This window comes from Pelophylax lessonae (assembly GCF_965119305.1).
Source record: "Pelophylax lessonae genome assembly, chromosome: 10".
Classification (NCBI taxonomy): Eukaryota; Metazoa; Chordata; class Amphibia; order Anura; family Ranidae; genus Pelophylax; species Pelophylax lessonae.
In genome coordinates, this window is record NC_138777.1 from 26,101,323 (window position 1) to 26,123,609 (window position 22,287).

At 45.8% G+C, this 22,287-nt stretch overlaps 1 protein-coding gene across 1 annotated transcript in view; it reads right to left on the reverse strand.

Annotated features, from left to right (window-relative positions):
- PAMR1 (peptidase domain containing associated with muscle regeneration 1) overlaps positions 1 to 22,287 on the reverse strand; it is a 140,674-nt gene that overhangs the window by 116,538 nt on the left and 1,849 nt on the right. Inside the window, exons 2-3 of the mRNA XM_082270151.1 lie at positions 15,320 to 15,496; positions 12,419 to 12,547 (exon numbers count right to left, since the gene is read on the reverse strand). Of these exons, the coding sequence (XP_082126277.1) occupies positions 12,419 to 12,547; positions 15,320 to 15,496 (306 nt within the window). The remainder of the gene's footprint in view (positions 1 to 12,418; positions 12,548 to 15,319; positions 15,497 to 22,287) is intronic.

Sequence of the window (22,287 nt, forward strand, 5' to 3'; positions counted from 1 at the left end):
GTCGGCGTCGCACGTATCGGACAGTGCCATTGTCAGCAATAGACTCGGATTTGGCTTAAAGCGGAGTTCCACCCAAAAGTGGAACTTCCGCTTTAGGGAGTCCTGACCCCCCGACATGCCACATTTGGCATGTCATTTTTTGGGGGGGGGAGCGGGTACCTAGTTTTGACAGGTACCCGCTCCCACTTCCGCTCGGAGCGCCGCGGCGCCCTGAGCGGAAGTTCTCCTCTCCCCCTCCCTCCCTGCAATCTTCTGGGACACGTCAGAGGTCCCAGAAGATTGCCGGCCAATCACGGCGCGCAGCGCGACTCGCGCATGCGCAGTGGGTACCCGGCTGTGAAGCCGCAAACTGTAACAGCCGGGTGCCCACAGCAGTGATGCCGGCGCCGAGGGAGAGGATCGAGGCTTCCGGCGGCCGCATCGCTGGACCGTTGGACAGGTGAGTAAATGGCTGGAACTCCGCTTTAACTGCTTGACATCCGCGCTATAGCCGAATGACGGCTACAGCACAGACCTGAATTGCCGGGAGGGCGTACATTGACGTTCTCTCGGCAACGAGTGGCCTGCACGCTCCCTGCGCTCATGAGACTTGCCTGATCACAGATCGGGGGCAATCCCGCCCCCTCACCACGTGATCAGCTGTCAGCCAATGACAGCTGATCTTGTGAAGTAAACAGCAGCTGGCGATCAGCTGTTTTTTTCTCCTCACAGTGTCAGTGTGAGGGGAAAAAAACAACGATCGCCGGCTGCTGTCAGAGGGACATCAGTCCCGAAGAGGAGACAGATTATTTGTGCCCCCAGTGCCACCTACCAGTGCCCACAATTGCCCACCAGTGTCACCCACCAGTGCCCACCAGTGCCACCTACCAGTGCCATCTGCCAGTGCCCACCAGCGCCACTTACCAGTGTCACCTATCAGTGCTCAGCAGTGCCACCTATCAGTGCCCCATCATGTGTCCCCTACCAGTGCCTATCACTGCCCATCAGTGCCACCCATCAGTGCAACCTATTAGTGCTAATCAGTGCCCATGAGTGCCGTCTATTAGTGCCCTTCAGCGCCACTTAACAGTGCCCTTCAGTTCCGCCCATCATTGCTCATCAGTGCCGCCTTATCAGTGCCTCCTTATCAGTGCCACCTTATCAGTTCCGCCTCTCAGTGCCCATCAGTGCAGCCTATCAGTGCCCAACAGTGCAGCCTATCAGTGCCCATCAGTGCAGCCTATCAGTGCCCAACAGTGCAGCCTATCAGTGCCCATCAGTGCAGCCTACAAGTGCCTATCAGGGCCCATCAGTGCGACCTCATCAGCGCACATCAATGAAGGAGAAAAATTACCTGTTTGCAAAATTTTAAAACAAACTATAAAAACAGTTTTTTGTTTTTTTCTAATTTTTCAGTCTTTTTTTGTTTGTTCAGCAAAAATTAAAAACCCCAGTAGTGATTAAATACCACCAAAAGAAAGCTCTATTTGTTTGAAATAAATGATAAAAAAAAATTGTTTTGGTACAGTGTTGCATGACCGCACAATTGTCAATCAAAGTGCGACATCCCTGAAAATTGGCCTGGGCAGGAGGGGGGGTTTAAGTGCCCTGTAGGCAAGTGGTTAATTGAGCAAGCTGAAGTTAGAGTCTGATTGGCTACCATGCACCGCTGCACCAGATACTGAAAGTTACAGGTTTAGAAAATCTCCATAGGCTAACATTGAGTTGCTTCTACAGACTAAAAGAAAACAACGGCAAACACCCGTATAAGCAGCATTTTTATGTGCCCACTGCGCATGAGGCCTAAATCATTATCCGAGTATCAAAGCCTGCTTTCCAGCCTAGGAAGGGTTAAAGGGCCTCCCCGTACAGGCTATTCTTATCGCAGACCACTCATTAAATCGAAAAGCTGTTGCGAAGGGTGTTTTTTTTTTTTTTTTGCAGTTGCCATGGTAACGGGTACCACTACAGAGGGGGATTCAGGCAACACATCCCGATTGGCGCTGGTCTGAACGCTTCATCTTCCTTAATCCCTCAGGGATGAGGAACGAGAGGTTAATGCGGCAGTTCAGGAAAGGTTTGCTATAAATAACGGAAAACCCAAAAATGAGCTTAAGTGGCACATTCCTGGATCACCGCCAGTGACAGCGGACCGCCGTGTTTATCATCACACGCGGTTTCTAGGGAAATACCTGGAGGAAATGTCTGCGCTGGTATTTTATTTCATTTTTTTTTTTCAAATAAAAAGCTGATTCTGCTTTTTTTTATCAAAAAAAAAGAACAATTCCTGGTAGAAATAATGACTGATTTTAAACGTTGGATGAGACAGGATTGGTTTCCTTCATCCTATTATTATTTAAATCCAGATTAAACATGTGGGGTGTATCTTACATAAAACTATTTTCTTTTGTTGTGACAACAAACGTCTTTCAAATATTTTTAATTTTAGGGCCACTGTGCATTGCGTTAGGGCAGCCCATTGAAATGAATGGGCCGCCAATGCACCCTAACATGCCAAAAATTGGATGTGATCTTTTTTTCGAATGCGACGCACCACAACGCACTACCATGCACAGCTGAATATTGCAGAGCATTGCAATTGCTTGTGCAATACATTCGTGAATTGGGGTGCAGATCCAAATAAATGGCAGTGAAACACATGTTATTATAATAAAGATATGTAACTGGGCCCTTAGTGTTTTAATTTTGGGGGGAGTCGGCTAATATTTGCCCTAATTATTAATAAAAACATTTTTTTTTGCTTTTTACTAGGCTTAATATTTAACCACTTCCATACCAGGCTAATTCTGGCATTCCTCTCCTACATGTAAAATCATAATTTTTATGCTGGAAAATTAGTCAAAACCCCCAAACATTATATATATATATATATGTATATACTGTGTGTATATATATATATATATATATATATATATATATATATATATATATATATTTTTTTTTTTTTTTATTATTATTATATTATATTATTATATATATTTTTAGCATAGACCCTAGGGAATAAAATGTCACACGGCATTTGCGCAGCAATTTTTTAAACACAATTTTTATCGTCACACATGTTTTATCATCACACGTGGTTTCTAGGGAAATAGCTGGAGGAAATGTCTGCGCTGTTATTTTTATTTTTTAATTTTTTCAAATAAAAAGCTGATTCTGGTTTTTTTTTATCCAAAAAAAAAAAAAAAGCAATTCCTGGCAGAAATAATGACTGGTTTTAAACGTCGGATAATACAGAATTGGTTTCCTTCATTCTATTATTTATATAAGTCCAGATTGAACAAGTGGGGTGTATCTTACATGAAACAATTTTCTTTTGTTGTGACAACAGATGTCCGCTTAGAGCTGGAAGTCTTTCAAATATTTTTCATTTTAGGGCCAACGTGCATTGCGTTAAGGCAGCCCATTGAAATGAATATGTGTATTGCAGAGCATTGCAATTGCTTGTGCAATACATTCGTGAATTGGGGTGCAAATTCAAATAATTGGCAGTGCAACACATGTTATTATAATAAAGATATGTAACTGGGCCCTTAGTGTTTTAATTTTGGGGGGAGTCGGCTAATATTTGCCCTAATTATTAATAAAAATATTAATTTATATAGGTCCAGATTAAACATGTAGGGTGTATCTTACATAAAACAATTTTCTCTTGTTGTGACAACAGACGTCCGCTTAGAGCTGGAAGTCTTTCAAATATTTTTCATTTTAGGGCCAACGTGCATTGCGTTGAATGGGCCGCCAATGCACCCTAACATGCCAAAAATTGGATGTGTTCTTTTTTCTAATGCAACGCACCACAACGCACTTCCATGCATAACTGAGTATTGCAGAGCATTGCAATGCTAGTGCAATACATTTGTAATTCGGGGTGCAAATCCAAATAAATGGCAGCACAACACATGTTATGGCAACAAAGATATGTAACTGGGCCCTTCATTTTTTTTAATTGTGGCGAATACTTGCCTTATTTTTTACTAAAATTTTTTATTTTTTTTTTGCTTTTTACCAGACTTCTTTTTTAACCACTGCCATACCGGGCTAATTCTGGCATTCCTCTCCTACATGTAAAAATCTTTTGTAAATAGATACCTAACATGTCTTGTACTAGAATTATTGCTCTCGCTCTAAAGATTGCAGCGATACCTCACATGTGTGATTTGAACGCTGTTTACATATGTGGGCGCGACCTACGTATGCGTTCACTTATGTGGGCACTTTGAGGTTTTTTTTATAGTTTATTTTATTTACTTTTTTTTATTTTTCAATTTTCCCTTCAACTTTCGATTTTTTTGATCACTTTTATTCCTATTAGTCCCCGTTCACACTAAGGCGACCTGTGAGGCGACCTGGTCGCCTCACAGGTCGCCGTAGGTCGCCTTCTATAGGGAAGCTGCGGACCCGTTCTAATAGGAGCGACACAAGTCGCTCCGACTTAGAAAAAGGGTCCGGAGCTTCTTTGGGGCGACCCGGAGGCGACCGCCATAGACTTCAATGTTATGAAGTGCGTGGCGGCCGCTCCGAGGTCGCGGCGCGCTGCTCGCACCGCGACCTCGGAGGTCGCCCCCCCAAGTCGGATCGCGGCAATGTGAACGGGGCCTTACAAGAAATGTAAACATCCCTTGTAATAGGAATAGGGCATAACAGGTCCTCTTTACGGAGAGATCTGGGGTCTATAAGTCTCAAAATCTCTCCTTTATGCTGAAAAGCCTGAGATCCCCACAAAAAAAAATTGAAAAAATCGGTTTTAGGCTTTCCAGCAAAAAAAAAAAAAAAAAAAAATGACGTCACTTCTGGCCTCCGAGGGTAATAGAGATGGCTGGGGACCTATGGTACTCTATAGTAAACCACCGCAGCCGGTGGATTAATTCACGAGCCCCGATTGCACAAAGGGCGGGGGGGAGGGGAAATTGTGTCCCCCTCCTGCTGCCTGTAGAAGCAATCAAGTGGCTAAACAGCCACTATGATGGCTTTTACATTGCAGAGAATCGCCTGCTGAAAAAAATTAATAAATCTGAATGAAGCCTGTAGCTGCACCCATCATTCAGACATCTCCACTCAAAATCCAGGGCGTCATATGACATCCTGGAGCGGGAAGTGGTTAAAGCCTAATTAAACTTTCAGTTTAAATCAGCTAAATACATTCCAGGTGGATTAAAAACAAAAAGGGTTCAATGTCAGTCACTAGCTTTTTGCTCTGCCCCCCCACTTGCTCACACAAGGCCGGCGCTCCTGCTAGGCAAACTAGGCAGCCGCCTAGGGCTCACTGCTGCCTAGGGGGCGCAGCCACTGCTTGCTGACTTCCCCATTAGCTTGGCAGGGGAACACGAGGGGCCCTACACAGGGTTGAAGCGCTGACTGACTGCAGAGAAAGCAGCAGCCATGGAGGACATCCGTCAGGGCTGCTGCATAGGAGGTCAGCAGCAATTCAGCCTGTGAGGAGGGCAAAGCGAAGGAGGGGGGCACAGCTGGGGAGGCGGGACTCTGAACGTAGCTGCTGAGTCCAGTAAGTCCGCTCTCTGATCCTGTCATCTGCGCAGACCCTAGGTAAGGCTTACACCGCCCCAACACCCGCCCCCCCCCCCCCCGCGCAGGCGAAGGGGAGTTTGCGGGAAGTGTCAGTCTTGCCTAGGGCACAAAATAGTTAAGCACTGGCCCTGCGCGTGCGCGTTTCATTATTATAAAAAATGCACTACATAAGAAATGGAAACATATTGCAGTAAATACAGTAAGGTATAAAAAAGATAAGATGATTGCTACTTATTGTGTTTAGGTTGGATGGAGGTGGATCCATCAGAATCTCTGAATCATAACAAATGAATCCAAAATTAATTTCTTTCCATTTGTTATGTTATGATTCAGAGATTGTGATGGATCCACCTCCATCCAAACCAAACAGAGTGTATTCTGACTCCAGTTGTTGTAATAGTGACGTATCCCTTGCTGAGACCTATTCCTGGCCTGTATAAGCAGACGCAATCACTGCAGATAATCGTTATAAGATGGCTGAACTCACCAGACACCGTTTCTTTCCATCTATGTAGGTTTTATTGCAAGCAGTAGGTATAGCAGATAACAAAATGTGGCAGATGAATGGTATCTGCAGGTCAAAACATGGTAATGTGTTCCCGGATGCGAGCAGATTGTATGAAGGCCTAGACCAGGGGTCCTCAAACTGCGGCCCGCCAGGGTCCTAAACCCGGCCCGCCGGCCGGGATGTATCATTCATGTTTTTTTTTTTCCTGAATCACTTAATTAGAGCATGAGGCTCTACTAGGCTTCAGAAAAGGGTGGACCCAGAGCGCAGAGCACTGCGCCCCAGCCCACCTATTTGTGTGACAATAGCGAATGAAAATTTGCTATTGTCACACGGATCCTCTTCCTGGCCAATCAGGAACTGATTGGCCGAAAGGCGAGCTCATGCCATTGGCCAAGGAGGAGGCGGGAGGACTCGAGGAGACTCCGGGGGACTGAGGAGAAGCTGCCGCTGCAGGTAAGTGCACTGACTGGTCTCTCTGCATTGAAGTGGGCACGGCACGCTAGTCTCTGCATTGAAGGGGGCACAATGGTCTCTGCATTGAAAGGGGGCACGCTGGTCTCTTAATTGAAAGGGGGCACGCTGGTCTCTACATTGAAAGGGGGCACGCTGGTCTCTGCATTGAATGGGGGCACGCTGGTCTCTGCATTGAAAGGGGCACGCTGGTCTCTGCATTGAAGGGGGCACACTGGTCTCTGCATTGAAGGGGGCACTCTAGTCTCTGCATTGAAGGGGGGCACGCTGGTCTCTGCATTGAAGGGGGCACGCTGGTCTCTGCATTGAAGGAGGCACGCTGGTCTCTGCATTGAAGGGGTCACTCTGGTCTCTGCATTGAAGGGGGGCATGCTGGTCTCTGCATTGAATGGGGGCACGCTGGTCTCTGCATTGAAAGGGGACACGCTGGTCTCTGCATTGAAGGGGGTCACGCTGGTCTCTCTGCATTGAAAGGGGGCACGCTGGTCTCTGCATTGAAGGGGGCACGCTGGTCTCTGCATTGAAAGGGGGCACGCTGGTCTCTCTGCATTGAAAGGGGGCACACTATACCTTGATTACTAAAGGCCCCTTTCACACTTTTGTGACCTCAAAGTCACCCAATTTTTACAGCGTTTTTTGCCGCAAAGCAATGCCTATTACATTTTTCTGTTTGCACCCCCCCCCCCCCCCCCCCCAAAAAAATTTTGAGCACCAGCCATCACTATATAAATAAAACGATAAAAAATATGCGCATTGGAATTCGTTCATATTTTTTTTTCAAACTATACTCCGGCCTCCAACAGTGTCTGAGAGCCGTGAACTGGCCCCCTGTTTAAAAAGTTTGAGGACCCCTGGCCTAGACAGATGGGGCCATCTATATTCCCACAAGCATAAAGAAGCAGGAACAGGAAAAAAAACATCAATGGGAGGGGGGGACAGGAGGGAAAACAAAAGGGAAAGACAGAAAGGCAAGAGCAACAACCAAAATAACCACAAGGTGGCAGTATAAGGACCATTATATAGACATTATCACATCTCTCTATTGTAGGTCAATCCATGTGTTTTAAATTGTAGGGAATGATTTAGGCTCCATTCACACTTGTGCGACTTGTCATGCGACTTTGGACATCAAAATTGCATGACAAGTCGTAGCCTATTCTTTTCAATGGGACCTGTTCAAATCGATGTGGCTTTGAAAAGCTGCCTGCACTACTTTGGTCCGGAGAATGTAAAGTTGGATCAAAATCACACCAAAAGTCACGCTCTTAAGTCGAACTGAAAATCATGTGACTTTGGAGATGCGCTAATGTGAACAGAGCCTAAGTGAATGATTAAAACCCAACTTCTGGAAAGTTGAACATTATCCCTTGCAGTGCAGGCACCGAGTTGTTTGTTCATTTAGGTCTATGGGACATGGAAAAACAGGTTTACTTACCTAAAGCTCCACTCCTCTGCCCTGCTAGACCTATCCCCGCAGCATCTTCTCCAGTGGTCCAAGGTCCTGGTCATCAGCCTTTTAGCTCTGCCCTGGATGTGGTGGCACACAGGGACAGTGCACCGCTGGCAAGGGAGAATTTCCAAGTTTCCTGGAGTTGAGATTTACCCAACAGTGACTACTTAATGATTGTCATGGCACAGGTCATGTTTGGCAGTCAATACCACCACCAAGGGTGACCTATTCCATGCCGCAACCATTCTGCTTCCATGTGTAATGCATAGGTTGCAACATGGTGCGGCAGGCAATTAGCAGTTGACACAGACATTGACGAGACAACATATCACCACCTGTCAAATCCATGGTGGATCACTTTTCAAAGGGTAAATAAATCCTAAGTGGGCGAGATGTGCAATAGAGGAGTGCAGAGGGTATCACGGCTTTATAAATATTCCCCTTTGCGCTTTTGTGTGTCGGATGGAACGCTGACAGCCTATTTAGCAGCAAATACGGGAACACGCCAATGTGAGCAGACGGGACAGAGACTCCCAAAGACATTTCCCATCCCACCCCGGCTCTTACCGAGCACAGACTAGCCAGCAATCTTATTAGGATTAATTAAGAGTTGAAATGCACAGCAATTAAAAAAATCCTTCTGCACGGCCAAGATGGTGGGGGAGACTAATTAGCCGCCATCCAGAATGTAAGCAAGTACATAGAGCCCGGCTTTCCATAGAGAGAGGAGTCAGAGGAATACTGTATATACTCGAGTATAAGCCGAGTTTTTCAGCACATTTTATTTGTGCTGAAAACATCCCCCTCGGCTAATACTCGAGTCAACAAAAAAAAAAAAGTTCCCGGCCACTCCGACATGTTTAAGGTTTAAAAATGGCGCCGCCCGGCGCATACATGTCACCGCGCCGCTCGGGACAGGCCGGGAATAGCCGAACGTATACCAGTTTTCCCGAGCGGCGGCGGCGCGTGCGCAATGACGTGTCGGCGCCGGGTGGCGCCATTTTTAAAATGAAGGCGCCTCTGGAACCTTCATTGAATATATACGGTACTTCAATAACAAGTGTGTGGGATACTATTCGCTGCTCCCACGTTTTCTCCAGGGGAACATCATAGATCCCTATAGGTTGTTCAGGTAAAAGCAGACTACTTTCTGTGCACCGGTGCAATTGTAGCACCCTCCTAGGTAGGTGCTAGTGAGAGAGTATAGTTTTGAGCCTTATCTGCTTACCAGAGGGGCTGCAGGTAAATCTACAGTCAGGTCCATAAATATTGGGACATCAACACAATTCTGATCTTTTTGGCTCTATACACCATCACAATAAGATTTGAAATGAAACAAAGAAGATGTGCTTTAACTGCAGACTTTCAGCTTTAATTTGAGGGTATTTACATCCAAATCAGGTGAACGGTGTAGGAATTACAACAGTTTGTATATGTGCCTCCCACTTTTTAAGGGACCAAAAGTAATGGGACAATTGGCTGCTCAGCTGTTCCATGGCCAGGTGTGTGTTATACCCTCATTATCCCAGGTGTTATTGTCAAAGCTTAATTGAACAAGCTGAAGTTAGAAGGTGTTTGGCTACAATGTAGAGCTACACCAGATTTTGAGCTCTCCAGTTTTAGTATATCAACCTCTAAATAAATGCCCAGTCCCAGACTGAGGGCTGTGCTGCTTAACTGCAGCAGTAAATCTTGGAACTGAATGGACAGATATTCAAATAAAACAGTGCATTTAGCTATTTGCCCGGAGGTCAACTTAAAGGGGTCTATGATAAAAAGAATCTCATTGTATATAATCCCTGTAATGTGTATAATATGTTTTTTTCCTATGATTGTCAGCTCCATCTAGTGCCCATAAAGCGTTTTTTTCCCTGAAATACCTTAATTAGGAAAATTCCACATTATGGCCACAAGATGGAGTTGACGATCATAGGAAATATATATATTAGACACATTACTGGGATTAGTCCTGATGGCTGTGCGAAAGCTTAGACATCCACTCTGCATTTTTTTTTTTTTTATAAATAGACCCCTATAAGCCTTGTTGCTCATAGTTTGTATGACTGATCCATCTAAATCATTATGTTTCTCATTCAGATGTGGTGCTCTAGGCTACCTCATTGTGAATCTGTGCTTAGAACTCACCACTGTTTAGGGCCTACTGCACCATGAAATGGCAGTAGGTACCATTGGTTACTAAGAACAGGCCACCAACACATCCCAAAATCCTCCTGTACTTTCTCTGTATTGCCTGAGGTCTGAACAATTATTGGTAAGCATTTGCTGGATGCGGGAGGGGGCACCTGTGCTTCAATATTCTGAAAGACAGTTTGCATAAGGTGTAAAAAAAAGAGCCATGAATGCATTGAATGACCCGTTTTGAGGCGCTTCCTTCATCTAATGGTGTCTAATGTCCTATTTATTAAAAAAAAAAAAAAAAAAAAATCTGTGCAAATGCCTCAAGCATTAAAACAGCCATCACAAATAATTGCTGTAATGCAGGGGTGTCAAAGTCAATTTCATCGAGGGCCACATAGGCATTATAGTTGCCCTCAAAGGGCCTGTTGTATCTGTAAGACTACGTATGCAGAGTTCAGGAGTGCACTACATACAGAGTGTAGAGTTCAGTAATGTGCAACGTAGAGAGTGCAGAGTTCGGTAGTGTGCTACATAGAGAGTGCAGAATTCAGGAGTGCGCTACATAGAGAGTGCAGAGTTCAGAAGTGCGCTACATAGAGAGTTCAGGAGTGCACTATGTAGAGAGTGCAGAGTTCAGGCCTGCACTACGTAGAGAGTTTAGGAGTGCATTATGTAGAAAGTGCAGAGTTCAGGAGTGCATTACATAGAGAGTTCAGGAGTGCACTATGTAGCGAGTGCAGAGTTCAGGAGTGCACTACATAGAGAGTTCAGGACTGCACTATGTAGAAAGTGCATAGTTCAGGCCTGCACTACGTAGAGAGTTCAGGAGTGCACTATGTAGAAAGTGCAGAGTTCAGGAGTGCATTACGTAGAGAGTTCAGGAGTGCACTATGTAGAGTGCGCACAGTTCAGGCCTGCACTACATAGAGAGTTCAGGAGTGCACTATGTAGAGTGTGCAGAGTTCAGGCCTGCACTACATAGAGAGTTCAGGAATGCATTATGTAGAGTGTGCAGAGTTCAGGCCTGCACTGCATAGAGAGTTCAGGAGTGCACTATGTAGAAAGTGCAGAGTTCAGGAGTTCATTACATAGAGAGTTCAGGAGTGCACTATGTAGAGAGTGCAGAGTTGAGGAGTGCATTACATAGAGAGTTAACGAGTGCACTATGTAGAGAGTGAGGAGTTCAGGCCTGCACTACATAGAGAGTGCAGAATTCAGGAGTGCACTATGTAGAGAGTGCAGAGTTCAGGCCTGCACTACGTAGATAGTGCAGAGTTCAGGAGTGCGCTACGTAGAGAGTGCAGAGTTTAGGAGTTTCCTGTGTACTTACAGGGAGATCATTGCTCGTCATCTGTCCCCACCATGAGTGCATGCAGGGAAGGCAGATATGTGTGAGAGCTGAGAGTTGTGAGCCGCCAAGAGGAAAGCTGTCCTTGTAAACACAGAAGGCTTCTGTGTTTACAAGTGATAGTGGAGAGCGAGAAGCAGAGGGCGAGAGCCAGAGGTGGTGGAATGGAGTAGCCCCACATTCTGGCTGAAAAAAAGCCTTGGCTGCAAGAACCACATTAAATGGCCTGGCGGGCCGCCCCGGGCCTTGTGCTTGAGTCATGTGCTGTAATGCGTCTAATATGATTATTAGCTCCATCTAGTGGTCATAATGCAGTATTTTCCTGAAATATCTCAATCATGAAAATACCGCATTTGGGCCATTGGATGGGGCTGATTATAAACATATTAGACACATTCTGGTGATTATAATGCTTGAGGTATTTGCACAGTACATGAATTTATAGACCACCAAGTGTGAACCCAGCTCAATATATAGTTTTAAAATTGCTTTGTTGTCATTAATCTGATGTTCTGGAGACACCAACTGCTGAGCCACATATATGAACAAATTAAGGTTTCCCAACTACTCCCATCTTAGGCATCTCGCTCTCTCTCAGATTTGCAGAGAATGAGAAGCTGTACAGCTCTGAATTTTGAGAATAATTACACCCCGACATGCAAATTAGTAAACTTGCATAATCGTAATTTGTTAAATAAAACTGTGATTAAAGAGGACCTGTGAGGATAGGAAAAGGAGAGTTGGCACTGTTGTATTAATCTTTAAATGCTCCAGGGCTTTGATCTTATCATTGTTTCACTACCTAGTTGGTTACGTTTGTCCCTAACCTGGAATGGCATGAATTCATTGGTGGGTATTAAAGAAATGCACAGTCACAATATATATATATACAGTATATATAAATAGATACTTAGATAGATAGATATAGATAAATACAGAGTATATAAATATATATATTTATGTTTCTTACTCATGCAGTCTCCTCCATACCAGCCAATGCGGCACTCTGAGCAGTACTTCCCCTTCACATAGAAGTCATCCAATGTTCCTCCCCATGATCCATTGTGACAGGACTTGCAGTTCTCGAATATGGAGCATCCTAGGACAGGAATGTGACAGGGATCAGACACTTCTAGTAACACCCTCATATATCTTTATGTAGCCTCCTCAGTATGTCTCTGAAGGTTCTCATGTATCTGGGCCATGGCATCTCTACTGTAGTAGTAGTCACCTTCAACTAGACTTATTCTGCAATGTTCAAGATGTTTTGTAGCCTCTTCAAGTCACTATTTTAGTTCTACTCAGTATTAGACAGTACTAAGAACAACTATATAATTATTATTGACACCATTTTGGATCAGCATGCACAATGGCTGTTTCCAGCACACAAACCCTTCATTCAGTGGAATCCATTTTGAATGCAAAATCTGTTTATAGCCAACTGGGCTTAGTCTACAAAGCAATGCAAAGTAGGCTGTGCTCCATGTAGGGGCGTAACTACAGGGGTTGCAATTGCAACCGGGCCCCATGCTCCAACTGGGCCCCATGCCTTTGCGGCCCCCCTGTACACCTGGATAGGAGGGGCGGTGGGGGCAGCATGTCGAGAAATCACTGTCCTCCTTTTTCCTCCTGTAGTTGCAGGAGGAAAATGGAGGAGATTGGTTCCTCTGTATGCTGCCCCCACCACTCCTCCTATTCAGTTCATTTTTGTTCTGCTGTCTCTGGGCCCCTGTGTGCTCCCGTGGTTCTCCCCCCCCTCCCCCACCCCAACTGTGCTGCCTTCTCTCTCCTGCCGGCTGCTGCAGGGGATGTGTCACAATAAAGAACCAGGAAAGGGTCAGTAAATATGTAATTTGCCAGCTCCTTCCTTTTCTGAATGGACAGAGTCATAGTCAGTGACATTGTAAAAAAATAAAATAAAATGATAAAACATAATACAATTAAAATACGAAAAAATAAAAACTACTGACACCAGTGGGTGAACTTCCAGGATCGCAAAGGTCACAGTTGCCCCCGGGCCCTGGCGTTCCCCCACCGTGGAGAGGCCCCGAGATGGCAGGAAGGGAGCCCACTGCAGAACTTGTGAAAGGGTCCCGCTGCTGGACCGTAATAAAGAGCCCTGCAACCAGAGTAAAGGGCCCCAGGATCAGTGGGAAGAGTCCCAGGCTTGAAGGGAAGGGCTCCGGCCAGGGGTCCGGGGGGGGGGGGCCTTCATGGTTTCTTGCACCGGGGCCCTGAAGGTTCTAGTTACGCCTCTGGCTCCATGTCTGACAGGTCTGGCTCTCTCAGCTCAAACTTAAGTTCTATGGAGGTAAAACAAACCAACATAACCTTGACACCTTACTGATTCAGCACATAAAGTAGCTGTTCCACTGTATGGGCTGATTATCCATTGGCAGCCATTGTGAGGGTTAAACCTGTATATAGCCAACTTGGCTTTTTCCACAAGGCAATAGACAGAAAAAAGTTGGCTGTGCTCCATGTTTTCCTGTTACCTTCAGCTCTAACGAAGCAAATTAAATGCACTGCAACCTTGACAACATACCCATTCAGCACATACAATTGCTGTTCCACTACACATGTCTTTCATTTACTGACCACTATTTTGAAAGCCAAACTTGTAAATTATTGCCTAGGCTTATTCCACATGGCAGGAAATAAGCCTAATTGGCTGTGCCATATGAGATCCAGCTTTGGTTATGAAGTCCCATCAGCAGTCGAGCTTCAGCTTGCTCCAGAGCCTAAACAGACCCCAACACCAAGGTGGTTCTGGAAACCTCAGCTCCAGAGCTCACCCACGTGAGAGGAGCTTGGTGATTTGCTAGTTTTTGGTGCCCAATCACAAGGCTCTACCCCTGCTCCAGCCTTGCCAGAACACAATCCCACCTGCTGAGGCCGACCCCTCCGCCATCTTGAGCACTGCTCCTTGCCATTGACCTCCAATGTGAAAAATATTGTTATTTTTGCAAAATTGACGCCCTTTTTTTGTTTATAGCGCATGATCAAAAAATCGCACAGGTGATCAAATACCACCAAAAGAAAGCTCTGTTTGTGGGAAAAAAAGGACGTCAAATTAGTTTAGGTACAGTGTCGCACGACCGCGCAATTGTCCGTTAAAGTCACGCAGTGCCGAATCGCAAAATACCCCCTGGTCAGGAAGGGGGTAAAATCTTCCGGGGCTTAAGTGGTTAACCTATGGTCATTACAGCACCCAGCATCATTGAACAGCCCGTTATCTTGAATTTGTGCATGGGGAATATTGCGTTTAGAGTGTCTACAGCTGACACCTCCTGCATACAAGTCCACTCCACCTGGCCTCCTTCCCTGTCCAGGGCCCACTTGTGTGGGTTACATTCTCGCAGATGTGGGGCGTATGGCTCCCATGCCCCAAAACACAGTATGCTCCTCCCTACCTGCCTTATATAATATGGATGCTGACTCACTCCTGACATCACTTCTGATAGGGCTCTACCTAAAAGGAGACACTGTTCTGATACAGCGCCACCTAGTGACAAAGTGGCTAACTGTGTGACCTGCCTACACCCAGACCTTATTAGTCCTGCTGATAAGAAGGAGCATTGAGAGGAGGAGAGGTTGGATATAAGCTTCAAGATCTGGAGCTCAGTTACATTATGATACCAGCTCACTCCAGATCCAGAGATTCAACTCTTAAAATAAGGATCATGTGTTCTGTTCCAATCCAGACCATGGACCCAAAGATGGAGCCAAGCCAACCAAGGGCCAAGAGCACAGGGAAATGTTCTGATTGGAAGCTAAGGGTTATTGGCATTGCATATCCAGTAGACAAGTTTTTTTTTTTTTGCTTTTTGATGATTCTATGCTTGGAGCCATTTCTGTGATTATGGAGTACCTGGGTGTATAAGACAGGAGTCACATTCATTCTCCTCATTGCGGCAGCAGGGGATGGTGTAGCCCACCTTCCTATTGCCCCCGGGACATGTACACTCCACCTGGTCATATTCACAGCAGTCACGACACATAATATTCCACTCTGCCCCAGGACAGTTCTCATTGATGACCGTGTACTCTGGAAAACACAAAAGATATTATAAGAGGCTTTATGTAACAATTTCTCGGGATTTTATTCTGGACTTGTAGGCATATATAATTCTGTGAAAATTCCACTGTTTCTATAGTTGATGTACTTTATATTTTATTTCAAAACCCAACGTCAAGTATTATAGCATTTGAAGCCAAATTCCCGGCAAACAGCTGCATACACAGACGAAACATATAGATGGGAGCTGTTTTACCTTCCATAGGATCTGTATTTCTGTCCATCCAGTATTGATATTACTGGATGGACAGAAATACAAATCATTTGAATATATACACAGCCCTCTCACACAGCACAACCCACTTACAGTTAAAGGAGCCCACTTTAAGGATACTGCCTGCTGATTGGACAGTAAAATAACAGAAAGATACTGAGGAAATCTTCCCTCTGCCCATTTTGCCCTCTCCTATCAGCTTGCTCATTGTCAACACATAACTGGTGGTAATCCTGCCATGAAGGTAATTTTTCAGACACTTCTGTTATCTGTTATAGGGTGACCACATAGGTGTGCTCGCGGGGTGTGCCAGATGTTCCTAGGCACTTCCTAATCACCCTATGTGGTACCGATTCCTCCTGCTGCCCAGCAACCCCCCCCCCCGCCACCTTGAACCCCGCCCCAACCCTCTCAGCGCTGCCAGCTTACCACCACTATACTCTCACCAGCTGCTGCTGCGGGCACACAGGGGGGGATATTTCAGGATGGAGAACGGGGGAAGGAGCAGATAACACTGTCATTTACCGGCCCCGGGTGATTAGTGCCGATCACCCACTATGTTCATAAATAACTGAAGCTGAAGATAGTTTGTGACTGAACAGAACACCGCTCAGCACAGAGCACTTCCCATTCATTCACTGTCCAGTGCAGCTGAGGCTGCAGAGATAGGGGCTGGAGAAGCTCTGTCTTCAGTCCTTTCTTTGTCTCAGAAGTGAGACATCAGGAGTCTGTTTAGACCCCTGATATTTCACCAAAGCCCCCCCCCCCCCACGAGGGTCCTAAAAAAAATAGCAGAAAAATAATAAAAATTGTAAAAAAAATAGTACAAAAAAATTACAAATAAAAAACTATTGACATCATCCACTGCCCTACTGACACCAATCTCTGCCCTACTGACATTGTTCACCGTTCTACTGACAGGGTCCTCTGCTCTACTGACACCATCTTCTGCCCTACTGACATTGTCCTCTGCTCTACTGACAGCATCTTCTGCCCTACTGGCGCCAATCTCTGCCCTACTGACATTGTCCTCTGCTCTACTGACACCGTCCTCTGCCATACTGACACCAATCTCTGCCCTACTGACATTGTCCTCTGCTCTACTGACACCATCTTCTGAACTACTGGTGCCAATCTCTGCCCTACTGACATTGTCCTCTGCTCTACTGACACCGTCCTCTGCCATACTGACACCAATCTCTGCCCTACTGACATTGTCCACTGCTCTACTGACACCGTGCTCTGCCCTACTGACACCAGTCTCTGCCCTACTGACATTGTCCAATGCTCTACTGACACTGTCCTCTGCTCTACTGACACCAATCTCTGCCCTATTGACATTGTTCACTGCTCTACTGACACCGTCCTCTGCTCTACTGACACCAATCTCTGCCCTACTGACACCAATCTCTGCCCTACTGACATTGTTCACTGCTCTACTGACACCAATCTCTGCCCTACTGACATTGTCCTCTGCTTTCCTGACACCATCCTCTGCCCTACTGACACCAATCTCTGCCCTACTGACATTGTCCACTGCTCTACTGACACCGTCCTCTGCCCTACTGACACCAATTTCTGCCCTACTGACATTGTCCACTGCTCTACTGACACCGTCCTCTGCCCTACTGACACCAATCTCTGCCCTACTGACATTGTTCACCGTTCTACTGACAGGGTCCTCTGCCCTACTGACACCAATCTCTGCCCTACTGACATTGTCCACTGCTCTACTGATGCTGTCCTCTCCCCTACCGACACCAATCTCTGCCCTACTGACACCAGTCTCTGCCCTACTGACATTGTCCACTGCTCTACTGACAGCGTCCTCTGTCCTACTGACACCAGTCTCTGCCCTACTAACATTGTCCACTGTTCTACTGACACCGTCCTCTGCCCTACTGACACCAATCTCTGCCCTACTGACATTGTTTACCGCTCTCCTGACACCGCCCTCTGCCCTACTGACACCGTTTACTTCTCTACTGACACCGTCCTCTGTCCTATTAAAAAAGTCCACTGCCATACCCCAAAATGACTTTTGAAATTAGATTAAAAGGAGAACTCTAGCAGATAACAATAAATAGACCATTAAAAGAATAAGCTTTTGCTGCAATATTCACCTTCAGCTCAGATATATTTCTCTGCCACTAGAATTCTTTGGTCTGATGGCCACCCACTTCCTCTGAGCCCAGGTTGTTATGAACCCACCCAAGCCTGTGATTGGACAGTTAACGGAGATGCAGCACAGTGATGAGACAATCCGTCTGTCATTCTGATCTCCTCCTATCAGCATGCTTCTTTTAACACATGAACTGAATGGCTGCTAGTGCTGTTTCTTCCTCTCAGACTCCAGCCCTGCTGTACAGGTCAGAATCTGGTACTTGCACTGCTTGTATTTAAAAAATACCTTTATGGATGTAATGGTTACAGAGTTGCATGCAATGAAGTCTTTTTTCCCTGCATGGAATTCAGCTTTAACATGTTTAAGGTTAGGTGGGATTTTAGTGATTGAGATTACGTCTGCTTTACGTGGCAGCAAGGACAACCCCCACATCTGTCTTCTTCTACTATATTGGACAGTATGGGGGGGGGGGGGGGATTTACTAAAGCTAGATTGTGCAAACCTAGTGCAACTCTACATAGTAACCAATCAGCTTTTAGGTTTTATTGCCAAAGCTTTATTGAACAAACTGAAGTTGGAAGCTGATTGGCTACCATGCACAGCTGCACCCGGTTCTGAGTGCTCCAGTTTTAGTAAATCTACCTCTATTTATCCTCTCCCATGTCGGGATTTAGCAGACGCGGCACTCACCAATTCCCTGTAATGTGAACAGCGGAAAGTTTCTGCTCGGTGATGACATTCCCATGACTTGGCAGTGTTAAAATTCCCCCCAGCGCTGACCCCTGTCTCTTGTAAACCTTAATGCTGTTTTGACTGCGGAGGGACGTGCTGCGGGCAGGACGAACATAACTGAAATACATTACTGATGTTTTGCTCATTCATCAATTCTGTCCAGCTAGGAACGCGCAGTTAGAAAAAACAGGCTTCAAACAACAAGTCGAATTAACCAATGGCCTTCTAAAGCTGTCGAGGAAACAGCACAGTGGCCTGATGGTTAGCACTTCTGATTTGCAGCACTGGGGTCTTTGGTTCAAATCCTTGCCTGGCAGTGGCGGCTGGTGCTCAAAAATTTTGGGGGGACGCAAACAGAAAAATGTAATAGGCATTGCTTTGCGGCAAAAAACGCTGTAAAAAATTGCGTGAATTTGAGGTCACAAAAGTGTGAAAGGGGCCTTCAGTAATTAAGGTATAGTGTGCCCCTTTTCAATGCAGAGAAACCAGCGTGCCCCCTTTTTTAATGCACAGTGACCAGCGTGCCCCCTTTCAATGCACAGTGACCAGCGTGCCCCCTTTCAATGCACAGTGACCAGCGTGCCCCCTTTCAATACACAGTGACCAGCGTGCCCCCTTTCAATGCACAGTGACCAGCGTGCCCCCTTTCAATGCACAGTGACCAGCGTGCCCCCTTTCAATGCACAGTGACCAGTGTGCCCCCTTCAAAACAATGACCAGGGTGCCCCCTTCAATGCAGTGACCAGCGTGCCCCCTTCAATGCAGTGACCAGCGTGCCCCCTTTCAATGCAGTGACCAGCGCGCCCCCTTCAATGCAGAGACCAGCGTGCCCCCTTCAATGCAGAGATCAGCATACATGCCCCCTTCAATGCAGAGACCAGCGTACATGCCCCCTTCAATGTAGTGACCAGCATACATGCCCCCTTCAATGCAGTGACCAGCGTACATGCCCCCTTCAATGCAGTGACCAGCGTACATGCCCCCTTCAATGCAGTGACCAGCGTACATGCTCCCTTTCAATGCAGTGACCAGCGTACATGCCCCTTTCAATGCAGTGGCCAGCGTACATGCCCCCTTCAATGCAGTGACCAGCGTACATGCCCGCTTCAATGCAGTGACCAGCGTACGTGCCCCCCTTAATGCAGTGACCAGCTTACATACCCCCTTTCAATGCAGTGACCAGCGTACGTACCCCCTTCAATGCAGTAACCAGCATACATGCCCCCTTTCAATGCAGTGACCAGCGTACATGCCCCATTCAATGTAGTGACCAGCGTACATGCCCCCTTCAATGCAGTGACCAGCCGTACATGCCCCCTTCAATGCAGTGACCAGCCGTACATGCCCCCTTCAATGTAGTGACCAGCGTACATGCCCCCTTCAATGTAGTGACCAGCATACGTGCCCCCTTCAATGCAGCTACCAGCGTACATGCCCCCTTCAATGCAGTGACCAGCGTACATGCCCCCTTTAATGCAGAGACCAGCGTACATGCCCCCTTCAATGCAGTGACCAGCGTACGTGCCCCCCTTAATGCAGTGACCAGCTTACATACCCCCTTTCAATGCAGTGACCAGCGCCCCTGCATGCAGATTAGGGGGTCGGACACATGGATGGGGGGGGCGGCACCCCTGCGCCCTCAATTCACCGGCCGCCACTGCTGCCTGGGATCAAGTTCTGCCTGGGTTCAATGGACCCATCGTGACCCATGCCAGCATACTATCTGCATGGGTTTGCATGTTCCCCTGGTGCTTATGTGTGTTTCTTCTGACACTGAAAAGACATACTTGTAGAATATTTAACTCCCGGCTAAATTGGCCCAAGCATGTGAGTTATGCTGTTATGCCGGCCCATTCATGTATAGATTTTCATTTGGAAATTTTTCATTTTAGGAAAATTCATTTGATTTTCTAATCATTAGTGGGGTCAAATAAATGTCTGCTTTCGACTGCAGTGGCGGGAAATTCGAAGGGACAGGAAGGAAAACTTTTCTCGGTCAACAAATGTTCGGGCAGTGTATGTGGTTATCGTTCAGAAACTACATTCATTTTCAATTCAAATTTTAACAGCAAAAGACCATTTTCGAACGACATTTATCCATTCATCGGATGTTCAAAGAATTGTTCTACGAGCATTCAATGCTTATGTGAATGGCCAGCATCAGGGATCTTAGAGTGTAAATTTTTTTTTTTTAAAAATCTTACAAACATACAACACAATAAAAGCATATTTACATATATACAGAATTAATAAAATTACATATAAACAAACAAAAATAGCTTACTTCAGCATAAAAAAGAAAGTGGCTTTTTTTTTTGCCAGAAAAAAACAAACACTACTAGAAATTCAAATCAAGACATATGTTATTATTCATTTTACTTTTTATTTTTACACTGTCCCTTTATTTTTATTTAATTTTTTTTATTTTATCTCTTTTTTCCTATTACAAGGAATTTAAACATCCCTTGTAATAGAAATAAGCATGACAGGTCCTCTTTATTGAGAGATCTGGGGTCAAAAAGACCCCACATCTCTCATTTACTTTTAAAAGCAAAAAAAAAAATGACATTTTGACTTTAATAAAACAGAAAAATCATGTCTATCTGCCTTAAACTGGAAGTGACGATGGAGGTCGCTTTGGTCCTCCAAAAGCATAGAGCCGAGTGGGGTCTATCTTGCCCTCACCCAGCTTCCTGCCCAGCCATCGGCCGCATCAGATTGTTTCCAGGTTTACCGACAGCTCCGGTAGGCTCAGAAAATACTGGAAAGTGGTACTGGGGGAGGGGCATCTCTCCTGCTGCCTATAAAAGTGATCCCATGGCGAATCCGCCACCGGGATCCCTTTTATTTGAAACCCGGCTGCTGTTATAACCCCGGTATTTAAGGTCATGATGTACATTTACAGTTAGGTGGTCGGCAAGTGGATTATAGTGGTTGTAAACCTTTACTTATACCCAGTGAAGTGACTGGCCTCAGGTGATACACAGAGATTAAACAAATCCTCCTATATAAGTTGTACCTGTTTACCTGCAGTCTTCTCTACATGCGTTCAAAATGCAGAATTTCTACAGCTCATCTGGGCTTTCAAAAAAGCTGAGGGCAGGGAGCTGAAATTACACACTGCAGAGCTCATTGAGAGATGATTGGAGGAAGGGGCCTCCTTTTACACAGCCTACAGGAACAGAGCTGAAGCCGACAATCACAGGCTGTGTGCTGGAGCTCACAGTGGCAGTAGCACCTCTACTGGAGATGCAGTTTTTTCATACTGCTCGGTATTGACCATCCCATGCTGCCTTTCGTTCCAACACCCAGGTGGCACCCACCATCCCTCCTTTTCCATATATAGCTTGAGCTCCCAGAGGCTTGAATACAGAGGGTTCCCTAGTAACCAATACTGGTAGCTAACATAGGGCGTATGTCATGGGAACCCGTCTACATGCAAGGGGCACCTGGCGTCAGCCGATTGTCTATGTCTGTATTGTCTTGTCTTACGTTCTTTGTTGGATGTAACTTACAACATAGGTGCAGCCATTGAGTAATCCCTAACAGGTTTATTGTACCCTGTCATTATTCAAATAAAGGTTTTTTAAGTTTTTTTTACCTCATCCTACTGCCTAGATTCTTTGCCAGCTTTATAACTCCTTATGCCCGTGTCTATGCGGGGTATTTTTTGTATGTACTTTTTTAGCT